This window comes from Periophthalmus magnuspinnatus, chromosome 6 (assembly GCF_009829125.3).
Source record: "Periophthalmus magnuspinnatus isolate fPerMag1 chromosome 6, fPerMag1.2.pri, whole genome shotgun sequence".
Taxonomy (NCBI): Eukaryota; Metazoa; Chordata; class Actinopteri; order Gobiiformes; family Gobiidae; genus Periophthalmus; species Periophthalmus magnuspinnatus.
The window spans coordinates 1625215-1641937 of NC_047131.1; the positions used below are offsets into that span (position 1 = coordinate 1625215).

General features: G+C 41.4%; 1 protein-coding gene across 2 annotated transcripts in view; it reads left to right on the forward strand.

Annotated features, from left to right (window-relative positions):
• Positions 1-11670, forward strand: part of roraa (RAR-related orphan receptor A, paralog a) — a 245173-nt gene extending 233503 nt beyond the window's left edge. For both annotated transcript variants that reach the window (XM_033967473.2, XM_033967474.2), the window contains 7 exons: positions 203-595; positions 1136-1257; positions 1441-1573; positions 3246-3353; positions 5151-5261; positions 5480-5592; positions 6919-11670. In XM_033967473.2, the coding sequence (XP_033823364.1) occupies positions 203-595; positions 1136-1257; positions 1441-1573; positions 3246-3353; positions 5151-5261; positions 5480-5592; positions 6919-7083 (1145 nt within the window). In that variant the 3' untranslated portion in view covers positions 7084-11670. The remainder of the gene's footprint in view (positions 1-202; positions 596-1135; positions 1258-1440; positions 1574-3245; positions 3354-5150; positions 5262-5479; positions 5593-6918) is intronic.
• Positions 11671-16723: the final 5053 nt, after the last annotated feature.

The following is a 16723-nucleotide window of genomic DNA, read 5'->3' on the forward strand; positions in this document are numbered from 1 at the left end:
AGAAACAGTAATGGCTCTGCACAGGTGCCTCTCTTTACATGGACCCCCACAGAGACACAGTGGGGCGGGTTATAGAAGGCGGGGGCGGGCTATAGAAGGCAGGGGTGGGCACACACTGTGACAGGGGCAGGTCTACATAATGAAGTGGGCGGGGTTCCAGTCGGCTGGGGTCAGTAATGAAGTGTTTGTTGTTTTCTAACAGCGGTGAAGTTTGGGCGAATGTCAAAGAAGCAGCGTGACAGCCTGTACGCAGAGGTGCAGAAACATCGGCTCCAGCAACAGCAGCGTGATCACCAACAGCAGCCAGGGGAGGCAGAGCCTCTCACCCCCAGCTACGGCCTCTCAGCCAATGGGCTGACAGAGCTGCACGACGACCTTAGCGGCTACATGGATGGCCACACCCCTGACGGCAAACCGGACTCTGCGGTCAGCAGCTTCTATCTGGACATCCAACCCTCGCCTGACCAGTCCGGCCTGGACATCAACGGCATCAAACCAGAGCCCATCTGTGACTTTGCCCCTGGCTCCGGCTTCTTCCCCTACTGCTCCTTCTCTAATGGAGACAGTTCCCCCACTGTGTCCATGGCTGAACTGGGTAAGAAGAGGGGTGGGACCACTTAAGCATGGGGAAAACCACACAAAGGTGTCTTAAAATAGCAGGAGGTTGGAGACTCATCTCCAACTCTCATTAAAAGAGCCTCTTTTTTGTAATTAGTTTCCATTAATTAGGGCCAATCAGGATCCAGCAGGGCAGGTGTCTGGGGAAATCACGCTCTGGCTCCCCCGTGGCCAGGAACTCCTTTTACCAGATGTGTTTTCAAAAGCACTTTACTTCTTCTGCTCAATGTTTTTGAAAGAAAATGTGACCTTTGTTTAAGTGAGTACGGTGTGGCCCCTCCTCCTCTCAAACATTTGTGTCAAAACTAGATTGGCTTTGCCTCAACCTTAAGCTCTGAGCCTCCCGGAGGCAGTAAAAGCAAATGTCAACAAGCCTTTTCTCAGTCAAAAAGCCCACGCGCTCTGCCTTTTCTCCTGCCTCAGTAAATGTGCTCTTCACATTCAGTCCTCATTTTATCACAGGAACTTTGAGATGGTGCTGTGATCTTCAGCACCGCTAACAATGCTTGTTTTTCAGAGCATTTGGCCCAGAACATCTCCAAGTCGCACATGGAAACGTGTCAGTATCTGAGGGAGGAGCTGCAGCAGATGACCTGGCAGGCCTTCCTGCAGGAGGAAGTGGAGAGCTACCAGAGCAAGGTACACAAACACTCCCCAGAACACTCCCCCAAACGCTCCCTAGAACAGTCCCCAGAACAGTCCCCAGAACAGTCCCCAGAACGGTCCCCGTGCGCTCCAACCACACCACTGTTTAAACTGTTAAATGTGCGCTCCAATCATACCACTGTTAAAAACTGTTAAATATTCTGTGTGTGTCTTTAGCCTCGGGAAGTCATGTGGCAGCTGTGTGCGATCAAAATAACAGAAGCCATTCAGTATGTGGTGGAATTCGCCAAGCGCATCGACGGCTTCATGGAGCTGTGCCAGAATGATCAGATAGTGCTGCTGAAAGCAGGTATGACAGGCTGTCAGCACGGCCCACTGCAGCTACTGTCACAAGGAGGAACTGACCTGACTGCACACGACTGCACACACACGACTGCACACAAAGACAACTGCACACAAACACAACTGCACACACACGACTGCACACACACGACTGCACACAAACACGACTGCACACACACACGACTGCACACACACGACTGCACACACACGACTGCACACAAACACGACTGCACACAAACACGACTGCACACAAACACGACTGCACACAAACACGACTGCACACAAACACGACTGCACACACACATGACTGCACACACACGACTGCACACACACACAACTGCACACAAACATGACTGCACACAAACACGACTGCACACAAACACGACTGTACACACACGACTGCACACAAACACGACTGCGCACAAACACAACTGTGCACACACACGACTGCACACACACGACTGCACACAAACACGACTGCACACATACGACTGCACACACACTACTGCACACAAACACGACTGCACACAAACACAACTGCACACAAACACGACTGCACACAAACACAACTGCACACACACACAACTGTACACACACGACTGCACACACACGACTGCACACAAACACAACTGCACACACACACAACTGTACACACACGACTGCACACACACGACGGCACACAAACACGACTGCACACAAACACAACTGCACACACACGACTGCACACACACGACTGCACACACACGACTGCACAAAAACACGACTGCACACAAACACAACTGCACACACACGACTGCACACATACACGACTACACAAAAAGTTGACTGCACACACATGACTGCACATATGCAGCTGCAAACACACAACTGTACACACGACTGCACACATATACAACTGCACACACGACTGCACACAAGCACGACTGCACAAAAACTCGACTGCACACATGCTGCTGCACACACACAACTGCGCTCACACGACTGCACACACACACGACTGCACACACACGCTACTCTTCATGCAAGCATTATTCACACGTCTACATGAGTCTGACCTCACTGTCATTCCCCTGTGGTTGTCATGGTTTTACTGTGTGCTGTGGACATATCTTACACTTAACAGAACTATGGCTGTGTCACATTTTGTAGTTGCTTTAGTTGTACTGCAAGTGTAATACTGTACTTTATATAGAAATGGACATAGTTAACCTGCTGAGAAAGTGAGCATGGGTGCACTTCCAATTCCATCAACTCCATGTCCAAATAATAATAATAATAATAATAATAATTTAAACAATCATTAACCCATATTGTGTTTTGACCGGAAACTTAACCATCATCAATCACTTCTCATTTCACAAATATAAGGATTGTATATCGTCTTAGACTCACCCCCAGCGCTGCACACAAAGGCTGAAGAACTTTCAGTCTTTTCCTGCTAAATAAAGCGTGAGTGAATTGGCTCTGTCACTGCTGACTGAGGCAGGGGCCATTACACAAGACTATTCTTATGTCAGATATTACCAGCCATAGAAGTGTACTACTCCTGACAGCACATTTCAAAGCACTCTTGTTAGTTTCATTTCAGTATAAAGCACGCACGCACACAAAAACACACGCACATGCACACATACACACACATACTGATTTCAAAGTCGTTCTTGTTCCTGTCTCCCCAGGTTCTTTGGAGGTGGTATTTGTCAGGATGTGCCGTGCCTTTGACTCGCAAAACAACACAGTCTACTTTGATGGGAAGTACGCTGGGCCCGATGTCTTCAAGTCCTTAGGTAAGTCCTCGCTCTGACCACTCTCCACCAACATCCAGAATGGTTCAACTGATACTTTGCAGCTGATGTCATCAACATTCCCTGGGGGTGTGATGCTAACTGTAGGCTCTGCTCTGTCTGAAGCTCTGTTGAGCTTTGTTTTAGCACAATCTGACCATAAAGAGCTAACTTAGCTGAATTCCAACAGGTGATCTGACTTGTGCTGTTAAACAAGTCCCTCTCAAATAACATTACAGTCACAAGCTAGCTAGCATTAGCCAACAGTTTTTTAGTTAGTCCCTCTCACTTTTTTGTTGAAACTCAAACTCCTAAACAGGACCATGAATGCTCAGATCACAGGCTCCTGAAAATGTGTTTTTAAAAATATATATTTATTTATTTTAATTTTTTTCATTCAATCTTAAATCATTTTTGGCGAATGTGCGTATTATGCCTGCATGGTAACGGCAGAGGGACTATGCATTACTTAGGCCCAGCATCCCAATGCAAACTATCATGTAAAATAGGGCATAGTGACACTTATGTAAAATTGACCATGTTATACTGTTGTCCCCTCATCAAACACATACCAGGAGTTGTATTTTGCTTCATACTTGTTTCACTAATCCAATGTCTTTCTCTCTGAGCACTCAAAAATGCTCTGTTTGCATTTTGCCCATTTAGTTGCGTCATAGATAAAACTCCAAACTTCTCCTGTGCAGACCATAAACCAGCACAGTACTCATTCTACCCATTCATTTGTTCATGGGGGGGATAAGGTTCATTTGTTTATGTTTTGACTGTTCATTCCCATTGCTGACAGCAGAGGGAGCTCCAGTGCCTAAATGCCTCTTTGGAAACAATGGTGTAGTGTAGAAAGTATATTTTCCAAATGTAGACATAATTTTAATTTAGAAAATGTGAATGTGACCAAAAGCTTAAAGCAACAAGAATAATATTTGTTGTTTAACTAATCTAAGGCTAAACCAAGGCTTGACTTTTAAAACATTTGACAAAATGGAGCTTTTATCCATGTTCTAGTTGTTTCCCCTTCACCTGAAGTTGTATTTGGGGTGATTCATGTTTGAGTAATTTTTAATTGCTTATTGTCAAGACGCCATTTTGTCGTTCTGCCCCCGTTTTCAGCTCCACCATTACACTCCCACTGTGACGTACACGCCCACTGTGACGTACACGCCCACTGTGACGTACACGCCCACTGTGACGTACACGCCCACTGTGACGTACACGCCCACTGTGACGTACACACTTTCTTCTCCAGTTTTATTTTCTTAATCGGTGATACTTGTAGGATTCGGCAGTGTCACGTAGTCATTTTGTTACAAATTTTAAAAAAAACAACTTACTTTTATTAAGTGGTTTTAGATGAATATTGTGATTTAAAATGTGTTAATTATAACATAATGATCCACAGGGGTCAGAGATGAGAACCATAGAGACACAAGCACAAGGGCCTGTCCAGGGAACTAAAATAATTATTCAAATTTGGACATTAAATATAACTATTAGAAAAAAAATATTACTGAACATTTTGTATTTTGCCTCTTTTCCATGGCCCTGCATTTAATTGATTTAAAATAGTTTTGCCTGTCATAACAACACCAAACTGCCAAAAGGGACTCATCGAGAAGCAAAAGTTGGTATAAAGCTATGTGTTTGTGCAGCAGACACTCCCATGTGCTGTCAGCATCCTTCCTCTCGCCTCCCCAGCGCCTCACTCCCAATAAAGATCAAGCATTTGTGTTGTTCTTTGGTCTCCCTCCTCCTCACTCCGCTCTGTGTCCTTTGCTGTGGCAGGCTGTGACGACTTGATCAGCTCCGTCTTCGAGTTTGGGAAAAACTTGTGTTCTATGCACCTGTCTGAGGATGAGATGGCCCTGTTCTCCGCCTTCGTGCTGATGTCTGCTGGTAGGTGTCAGCGCACTGAGCAAACACACACATACCCACGCTTCTCCCCAAACATATTCCCAAACCAATTAATTTGACTAAGAATAGTGACACTTTGGAAATAGTATTCTTTAGCTAACATAACAGATGACACAGTCTGGGTCAGCTAATCTTACCACAAAGAGAAGGAACAGAGCTGGTACCATTAACGTGTAAAGGCTTGGTTCTGTCCCTCACAGACCGCTCCTGGCTCCAGGAGAAGGTCAAGGTGGAGAAGCTACAGCAGAAGATCCAGCTGGCTCTACAGCACGTCCTGCAGAAGAACCACAGAGAGGACGGGATTCTCACAAAGGTACGGCACACACACATGCACACGCACACACACTACAGACAGGATGGGATTCTCACAAAGGTACAGCACACACACATGCACGCACTCACACATACGCACACACACACCCACACAAACCACAGAGAGGATGGGCTTCTCACAAAGGTACAGCACACACACATGCACGCACACACATGCACGCACACACATGCACGCACACACATGCACGCACACACATGCACGCACACACATGCACGCACACACATGCACGCACACACATGCACGCACACACATGCACGCACACACATGCACGCACACACATGCACGCACACACACACACTACAGAGAGGACGGGATTCTCACAAAGGTACAGCACACACACACACAATCACACGCAAACACACACTCACACACACAGAAGACGGGATTCTCACAAATTTACAGCACACACACACACGAACGCACGCGCACACAATGCACACACACGAGCACACACCACAATCACTGGTAACGGTATAGCCTCTCTGCACAGCAGCATGCTAGCTAGCCGCTGTATCTCAAAGCTACTGCTAACTTTTATTTAAAGCATACAACAGAAAACAAACTGGATTAATGTAAAGACTCCCTGAGTGTTTTAAATGTAGACTAACTCAGTTTGTTATTTTAATATTAGTCATGCTTCAAAGTGAGCATGTATTTATTTATTTTGCATTTATATAACATTTAGCAATAAAAAGGACACAGTTTATAAAAAGCAGGTGCAGGAAGAGGCAAAAAACCCAAAAGCCTCCATCTCATGAATACATAAAATTGAACAGTATTAGCGTTAGCATTAGACACAAACACCTGCCTTTCTCTGTTGATTTTTCACCTCATTTATTCAGTCTTTAACATGTGGTCAGAGATGTCACTGTCCACTGTCTGATCTTTAAATATGTATTACTTTTAACGCAACTCAGCAAAAGAAACAATGGGACAGGAAATAGTGACGCTAACAGTGAGGTTGCCAGACACTGTACAGAGGCAGTTCTCACACAGGTACACACCACAGTCTGCCACTCGAGACAATATTCTCACAAAAGTACAGCACAGTGTGCCACTCGTGATGTCTTTCACTGGCACAGATTCAGGGTGGCATCCGAAACGACGCCTTTTCTGTGAGATGCAAACTGGCAATTTATCAATAGTTGAATGTGAAAAGTGTGAAGTGTGATGTTCCTGTGGCTCAGAGTCTCAATATTTACACCATGTGCCCCTCTGTGCTGGAGTCCTGTGAGTCTAAACATGCTCTCCCTCTTTTTCTCCCTCTTTCTCTCTCTCTCCCCGTCTCTTTCTCTCTCTCCACAGTTGATATGCAAAGTGTCTACACTGCGAGCGCTGTGCAGCAGGCATACAGAGAAGCTCACGGCTTTCAAAGCAATATACCCAGACATTGTGCGCGCCCACTTCCCGCCCTTATACAAGGAGCTGTTCGGCTCGGACTTTGAGCAGGCCATGCCGGTGGACGGGTAGCAGCCTGAGAGCCGTGAGCCGCAGGAGGAGCAGGAGAACATCAGACACTTTAGCAGAGCCCTGCTGACCTGGGCTGGAGGCACTTCACTGGCAGATGGCTACAGGATCGTTCTGCTGTTACACTGTTCAGTCTGAAGAGTCACGGCACAGCGCCCCCTACATCCTCATCACTGCAGTGCGTCTGAACTGGACCCGTGTGCCCCTCACTCATACCACTGTCTGCATTGGATGATGCTTTATTTGTGCATCTTTTTAAATAAATAAGCCAGGCCCACATTTACATACAGTATAAGCACTAACATAATCAGTATTATTTCATAGAATATAATTATAAAACCTCTTTTTGGGGACTTTTCTTGTTTTAAACGCACACTTTGGTCCAGTTCAGTTGTCTCCGTGTGCAGCAGAGCTCACAGCCACTTTGAGAGGAGTCATGTTGATCCATCAGCTTCTCTCTACGGACAATCGTTTAAAAAAGAGACACAGAATTCTGGAAATTCTTATGAAATCACAGATTTTAGCTGTCAAAGACTTCATGCATCGTAGTGAAATCATGTAAGGCCATTTGCTATTAATCCTTCTCTGGACAGGCGCCCCCTGGAGGCCACAATGAAAAGAGTCCATTCCACCTGTTTAAATACGCTACAGGGTATATGGTCGTAAGTACTTACTATACAGAAAAAGTAATGTTTATAGATTCTATTTTAAATAACTTGTATTATATCAGTAGTTAGACCATTCTTAATTGTTGAATTGATAAGGCACTTTTATTTACACCTTTGTTTAATTTAAGACTTGTATATTTACCTAGTAATATGTTGCATGTGCACAAGAAATACAAACTGAGGGGCGTGGTCACGTGGCTCGTCCAGGATCCTGGGGCTGAAGATGCGACAGCGTGGTCAGGGGAGAAGGCAGGTCAGAGTCATGTTCTAAGCCAAAAACTGCCATTCAAATGTAGCACAAACATTCATCAGCACAAACGTTCGAACTGCGAGAGTGTTTTAAAATAATACTTTTATTATTTAACACGTGGGTTTATGGAGTTATGCAAGTTTGGAGTTTGAGCAGGTGGAGAGAAAGCCAATAGTGATCCAACTGCTCCATCTGCTGGTGGATGTGGATACGACAGCAGAGAGACGTCCCATTCACCAAGGCCTGTTTCAAGAAGAGACTTTAACAAAGTCAGAGTTTAAACCTGGGCTTAAACTGGATCTGACCAGCGGGCTACGAGAGACAGTATTTTTACAGTGTTCCCTATAGCAGCATTAAAACGGCCACTGCAGCTGAGATGTGTTACTAAATAAATATTTTAATGTAGACGCCATTGATTTAACTTAGTGGAAAACAAACATTTGAACTGCTCTGGGCTCATGGTTTTGATTATCTTGGGAAGAGAGCACAGCTTATTTTTAAACCCATCCACTGGAGCTGTGTTGCAGAGGTCTCAGATATATAAACTTATATACAGTGTTTTAATAGTGTAAATTATGTATAAAACCAGCACTGACCAGTTTTTTGGATTTACTACGGCAGTGGAACTATTCACATGCCACTTTAAAACATCCAGTCTCTTATCTGGCAACTAAAGTACCACAACTGCCTGAAATGTAACCAAAATCATAACCAAAAAGCACAAAAGATGCTCAAACAAAATTCTGATTCTAAAATAAACGTTTTGTGGCTTTGTGGCCTCTGACCCAAAACGTCACATGATCGTTTTGACTTAAACAGGCCTGTCACAATAATCACTTCATCAATTTATCATTCTATTTATAAAACTGGAACTATATTTTGGGGCTCAAAATGTCTTGTGTTCAAAGAGCCAATCCAGAGTGAATCAAACCTGTTGCTAATGCTAGTGGGAGTGACCTTGGGGAAAGAAGGCCTCTGATTTGTCTGTTATTAATGTTCATATCTTGACATAATAGTGAAATAAAAACCCCAGGATCATGTAGAGCAGGTTAATACAAACATTTAAGACCAAAATGTCTGACAACAGCAGTTACAGAGAGAGAGGACACAGTTTTTCAATAGAAAGTGAATTGGAGCCAGAGTCAATGGAGATGGAAGTGCGTCCATGATCACTTCCTGTTTAGAACATGTTGGCTAGCACGTTAGCTAAGTCCATTTACATATACAGTCTATGTGACAGGCCTAATTGTAAATTGAAATTTGGGACCTCCAAAGAACAACTTTGCAGATTTGTTTTCTTTGTAAAATAAACGTCCTGAGTATTTACACCAGCAAGTTCAAACATCCAACAAGACAAAAACCTAAACAAGCCCACTGTACCTTTTACTCTGAGTTTGTAAGAGCCACTTTTTGAAACGGAGCCACAAAGGCAGGGTTTAAGCGAACAAGCACAAATGCACTCAAATGCAATCAAAAGCGTTTTCTGTCAGAGTGACTCTATCTGCCTCCTCGCTGCCTCGGCTCAGCCACAGCGGGACAACAAAAGAACGACCGTGAATATTCAAAGCCTTGTCTGGTAGTGAAGCATCTATTTTTGTATTTTGGTTAATAAACTCATGAAAGAGGAAGAAGAGGAGGAAGAGGAGAAAGAGGAGGAAGGGAGGGAGGTGTCAGGTAGCACTTAACTGTATCCGCGCAATAATTAGACTAGCCGTTGTTTGTGTGTTTAGGGAGAAAAATGCTTCGAGAAGCTATTTTCAGATCGCTTTGTTGTTGTGCTTATGTTTCGTTGTCTTTTGTCTGTATTGTACAAAAAAATGTAGGAAAAACACACCCTAGATGTGCCAAACAACTGTCGTCTCTTCCAGTCTATGAAGTAGAGTGGATTCCTCAGACATTCCAATTTTAGTAGCAGCAAAAAATAAAAAAAGAATATAAAATGATAAAAAATACATGTGCTGTCCCTTTAGGAAGTGAAGAAACACATGCGTCACCCTCTGCACCGTATAGCTTATATTTCCCATTTGTTTTTTACATTGGTGTTGTGCAATTTGTACCAAGCCTCGCGCTGTCACCCCTCAGGGAAAAAAAATCATTTTGTTTTACGTTTTATTTTTGTTTTTATAATATGTTTGTTTGATGACGTTTGTATTCCGTGTCGTTCTCTGGGGAAACTGTTCCGTTTTGTTGGTTCAACCTACTTTTCGAGAAAGAAAAAAAAACTCTCTATCTATGCCCATTAGCACATGCAGCATCACAAAATTCTACCTTGGTTCTAAACGGTGTCATCAGGGTCCCGAAAACCGCAACCCTCGTTATAATATAGACAAACCAAATATTCTTATGCAATATCGAATGGGTAATTGTTGGGGTTACAGGTGATGTACGGTTTCATGTTTTGATCCAATGGGGTTTGGATATGCACAAGTCCTAAAGTACGGTGGTAAAACTCCCCCTCAAAACACGTCTGGAACACAGCTAGACAATCCAGGGAGCCGGCGCCAGCATAGCACAACCGACCTTGTATCGCGAAAGGTTGGCGGATTCTTTTTTATTTGCAAAAAAACTAAAATATAGAGCAACACTATGTAACTTCAGGGCCACAAAACTGCAGAGAACATAGTGTGGCCGAGCTCAAGAGGACTGTTTTTAGCTTTTAAATATCACTTTGGTTTGGTTTGAGATTTGGAAAGACGCTGATGATGATGATGTCACACTCTGAGATGGGGGACTGGCTTTATTTTTTTTCAAAATCATCACAAATGGGGTCGTATCTGGCAACTCAAAGCTCAAAGCAAAGTGTTTCCTTGAGGCTCCGAGGTGTTAAGCTTGTCTAATGTTGAAATTAAACGTTGAAAACATTATTAGAGCCATCGGGGCCCCCTAACCCACGTCTGCTCGTTCCTGTCCCCCATCTCAGAACAAAACGAAACTGTAAAGAATCCTTCGTCATCAGGAAAATGAGCAATATTTATCGGTGTAGGTGTTGGGATGTGGGTCAAACGCAGCATCAGAACAGACGTACAGTGTGACTACCTTCAAACTCAAAATTTGCACTAACAAAACTGTCTCGATGTTTATTCCATTCAGTCTGTGGCGGCCGCAGTCTTATGTTTCTTTACGATGAAATCTCGAATATCCAGCGCTTTGGTTCCACGTTGCGTAGTGCTGCCTTCATTTCTCAAACCCAGTGAGGTCACCCACTTTCAAAATAAAATAAAAGTCTTTCAGTGTCTTAATACGAGACAAGCAATACATGTATGCCTTGTGTTAATATTACGGGTCTCTGCTTTGTTTGTCCTTTTATTTTGACTTCACCATAACCTATAGGACCACATCTGTCGGGTCTATGTGTGTGTGTGCGTGTGTGTGTGTGTGCGTGTGTGTGCAGCAGTAAAATGGCCATGTGAAATATTTTAGCCCTGCCTTTGCGAAAAACAGCATTGTAAAGTGATGTCTTTTTGTAAATCTGTTGCCTATATGAGGAATACTGGTGTCCGCTGTCTCTCTCTGTCTGTACAAAGCAATATTAGTGAGTGTACATATGTTTGTGTGTGAATTCCCAGACAAGGCTTTAAAAATTACAGAGGAACAGGGTCACAACGGTGAGCTTTTGTTTTGCTACGTTTTTTCTTATAGAGTTATGAATATGCTGAGCTAAAGAATTTAACGCGTGGCATAGTGGTTTTTTACAGTGGATATGGTAAAGAGGGTTTTTAAAATAAAATCTTTGTTTTCCTTTTTTTCCTTTTTTTGTTGGGTTTTTTTTTTTGCTATTTTTTGTTAGGTTTTTTTTTTTGCATTTTTTGTTAGGGTTTTTTTTTTTTGCATTTTTTGTTAGGTTTTTTTTTTTGCATTTTTTGTTGTTTTTATTTTTTTTTATTTTTTTATTATTATTATTATTATTTTTTGCATTTTTAAAAATTTATTTATTTATTATTTTTTTTACAAATATTTAAATATTATTTTTTACAAATATTTACAACCCACAGAAATGAAATTATTTGGAAGCTTTGAAGTGAATTTAAATAGATTTTTTTTTCAATTTTTTAATAGATTTTTTGCAGAAATTTTCTATTTTTAATCCAGAAACGATGTTACGTAGGCTACAATCTTTATTTATTTAAAAATCCAACTTTTAAACCTGCTTCTTTGACCATAGACCAGCCCAAAACCAGTTATGCCACGCTGGACACGTTCTGTTTCCCAAAGCACAGCGGTCAAAAATTTATAATTAAAATAAAAATGTTTAAGAATATAGTTTAAAAAATGAAAAAGCAACTATTAGCCATAATCAACTGTCAAGCAATAATAAATGTGTGTGTATTCTCATTTTAATACGATTGTTTTTGTGCACACGACCGGGCGCATCTGCATGTAAATACCCGTTTTTTTAATCTTTTGCTTTGGACTTGTGGATGTTTCGTTAGCGTGTTGTATTAAACCCTCAGTTCTCCCTCATTTTTGGACATTTTAAAAATCCTCACTTGTATAAAAGTAGTTTCTGTTTGTTTAGGTAAGAGGAAAATACTGCTACGTACTTCCCTACGTAATAAAGGGGCGTCAACTTTTATTATTTTGTATTTTTGGCCTGGTGTTCGGTGCACTTCTTAGACCCAGGTCGCCCTTATCAGCCCAGCCGTTTCATCATATGCACATTAATGTATTACTGACAATAGGATTCGGTAAAGGATAATAATATTAATAATAATAATTAATAATAATAATAAGAGATGTCCCTCGTGGGCACCTGTATCAGTGTGCGCCAACGGGACCGGGCACTCATTTCTGTTGTAGAGCAAAGCTAGAATCTACTATTAATGATATTTTAAGATGCTTTTTTCCAGTTTGTGGAATAATACTAATAATTTTCCGACTGAAACTGCATTTTAGCGTAATAATTTTTCTGTTGTCTGATTGTAACACTCACTGAGGCTGTAGTTTGTTTAAGATAATAAGTCTTTTACCTCCTTCTGTCGGCCCAGTTTTGCAGCGGTGCATTGTGGGGCTGGGGGCGTTTGTTCCCGCGTGCTCAGTGTTCAAACTCAGTGAGGGTCTCCGCCGTAACAGGTAGTCCACGCAATAAGTCGTCGTCGCGCTGAGTGCCTCGCGATGTCGGCAGATGCACGCGGGGTGATTGTCATTTCTGTTTGTGTGATTTGTGACGATGTACTTTTCTACTCTCACTCACGTGTTCCTCAGATCTTTTTATAAATGTACATGTCGTCCATTTTCCTTGTGAGAACATGTTTGAAGGGTCCTCCGGTGAAGGCCCGGTAAAGCGCTCGCCCCATGAGTCTGGTTACGGTTTTGTACTGTAAAAGTGTTGTAGTCACATCCACGAGCCTGGTCAGTCACGCCCACATCACTTCCGGGTACAGACTGCATTCTGATTGGACAACCCATCCGGTTAAACATTTGGACACGCCCTCTTATTTGTTTGTCTTATTTGTTGTTGGTTTTTTTTACAACTTTACATTTTATTTACAAACTGAAGACATCAAATATATGAAGCAACATATATGGAATTATGTAGTTAAAAGTTACATTCTAAAGTCTACTAAATATTACTCGACAAAGCAAAGGGCGACTACTTTGAGAATGTCTGTGTAATCCCTCAGTCGTCCAGGTCTGATCCAAAGCAAAAGACGAAGTTTAAATCTGTTAAATGGACAAATTGTTGCCTTATAGCTGTGTGAATGGTGAAGCTGACTACATTGAAACTGTAAACAGCTATTGTCTCCACTTTCAGCCTTTAATTGCCCTATTCAACCTTTAATGGCCCTCCTATTGCTCTCTTTGTTGTGTTTGTTCGCTTTGGGTCTGAGAATGGAATCATAGATCTATCTGGGGGCCTGAGACACCAGTAATCTGACCAGAAATGAAAAATCCTCTTGAATGAGCAGCGAAACTCCTATAACGATTTGTCCAGTTGACAGATTTAAACTTTGTCTTTTGCTCTACTTTGAGAATATCAATATAAAATTTCTTTGTTTTCTTTGTGAGCACAACGGCTTCTGTAGGCCTTAACAACAAGAATCTCAGCTCACTAGAACTGGTCCCCAAAACAGACCAGTAACTGACCAAAACAACTTTCACATCAACTTGTCGTCGTAGCAACCAAGTGTCCATACAAAAGCATTTACATTAACAACAACAACAACACATAAACAGACGGACCACAGAAGGTGTCAACAAAACACAAAATATCAGATCATTACAAAAAAAAAATGTAGTTGCTTCGTAATTCCATAAAGCTTCATATATTTGTTGTCTTTTGCGTGTATTTAAAAGGTAGAGTAAAATAGTAGTAAAAATAATGAAAAAAAAAAAACACTGAATGAGAGGGTGTGTTCCAAATTTGACTGGTAGTATATGTTTATTCATTCATATTTTGTTTAGATATATTGTTAATGATAAAATGTACCTCACACTCTCAAGGTTTTAGAACAGAAATATGTGACCTTGACCTCATATCTTGAGTAATTTCATGAATCAGGTTTCAAAAGTAAACATTCCTGTTCATTTCCCCCGTAAACCTTTTGAAAAATGACTTACAGGCTGATCCGTTACGTTGGAGCTCATAAAACAACTCAGAAAACTTGATACAGTTTCAAGTTTAGGCTCTAATCTTTTAAACAAACCTCAAAACAAGTCACTCCCTAACTCAGGGGTGTAGCAACAAATTCTGGGCCCTTGGTAAAATCATCTTGGGGGCCCCACACTGTATCTTGTCTTATGAAAATTATGCATATTACAGAGTTAGTGAGGGGCCCCCCTCTGCAGTGGGCCCTGGGTAAACAGTACCCTTTACGCCCTCAGTCCGACGGCCCTGAAGAAAGCACGGGGCAAATGAACAGGGACTGAATGCACTGAACAGTAATCAGAGAGTGGACAGTGTGGCTGGCCAGGCTTCACAGTCTGTTTATTTTGAAAACCCTCCATTTTTCCAGATGACCTGAATGAATGGTGCGTCTCGTTCGGGTCAGTGTTTGGTTGTGTTTGCTGTGCACTCTGTCGCTGGGGGAAACAGCAGGGCACTGGCTGGAGCCGGCTGGAGGGTGTCCTCCACAGCACCAGGGGGCAGTGCCAGGCGGCCCTCACATGTTTGCTACTGATGTTAAACTGGGGACAGACGAGCATGTTTTTAAGCCGCTCTTTTGATCTCTTTAGCGGGTAGACTCACAAGTGTAGTTTTTGCTCCTTCTTGTCTGATTCTTAAATAAAAATAAGTATTTTAATTCATTTTGTAAATACGGCTGTAAAGAAGAATAAGAAATTTAATGTTGTCTTTTAAATACTTTTCATTCTAATATGAATGTTGTTATATTGTACTTAGAAACTGTACCTTTAATATCACCTTTATGATAAGTGCATTGGACACATCGATTTTTGATGTGCTTTATGTGCTGTTCTCCCATAATAAAATTTACCGCTTGTACTGGGCTTCTCTTTACTGACTGCAGCCGGTCTGTGTTCTATTTTTCTCTTCTGTCATGTGCTGCTCTGTTCTCTTTCATTTTAAAAACAGTTTGAAGCAGAGCAAATCTGAATTTCCACACAGAGCCTTTTGAAATGCCTGCAATGCATTTTAAAATGAAATTAGCTTTGCATTGTAAAAAAAAAACAGATCATCGTCTCAAAGGACCAAGTCAGTCAGAGGTTAAAAAAATATAATACATATACAAGTAATTATACATATTTTATTCATAAGTGCCTTTCAAAACACCTGAGGACACTGTACAGAACCAGATGAAACATAAAGCTGACGATAGAATAAAATAACATAAAATACAAAACCAGTCAACGATGCACCTGAAGTAATGCAGGTCCACTTTAAATATGTTAATTATGAGATGTGTTGATTATAAATTTAGAAGAAGGTGGTGAGAATAGTGCCCATCCGCCTCAATAAAAAATCATTATTATTAGTAATATTAGTAGTGGTATTAGTATTAGTATTAGCATTATTATTTCACTGATAAAGATGCTCCTAGAGTGAAGTGGACTAAATGAAATGAATTGATTTGCTTTTGCCCAATAAAAACATTTTAGGAGCATTTATTTTCATGGGAGAAATGTTCCGACTGGAAAAAAGCAAATCTGTTCATTTCATTTAGTTCTTTCCAGTGGAAGATTAAAATGGCCAAAGCAGTCAGAGATAGCTTATCATGGTAAATAAATAGAAAGTGTAGTTGAGATAAACCTGCAAATTATGATCTGAGAAGAAGGTGGTAAAACAACACATGTACCACTCAGTAAAACACACGGCTGTTATTATTATTCTAATGATATAGAGCTTATATTTCTGTATGTGTGCCTATACCTGTGCTAGGTGGAGGCCGGGTTGCCTAATCTTACACTACAAAATATGCAAACATGATTATATCATGAAAATAAATAAATATTATCATGATGCAAAAAATATCTATGTAAAATATGTTTACAGTGTAGTTAATTAAACCTGTAACAAACTGTAAACAGAGTGTTAGCTCCTCACTTCAGACAGATATAAGGCAGTGTCCAGCAGTAATCTGACCAGAACTGAAGACGAGGCTTGGATGAGCAGCTAAATGTCTAACTTTTGTCCAGTGATGGAATTGAATTTTTCTTCTTACTATAATAATATTTTCTTATTATAAATATTAGAATACAGAAACAGACATACAAATCATTTTAAAGAGTTACTAAAATTAATCTCAAAATGAACTGGACTCAATACATT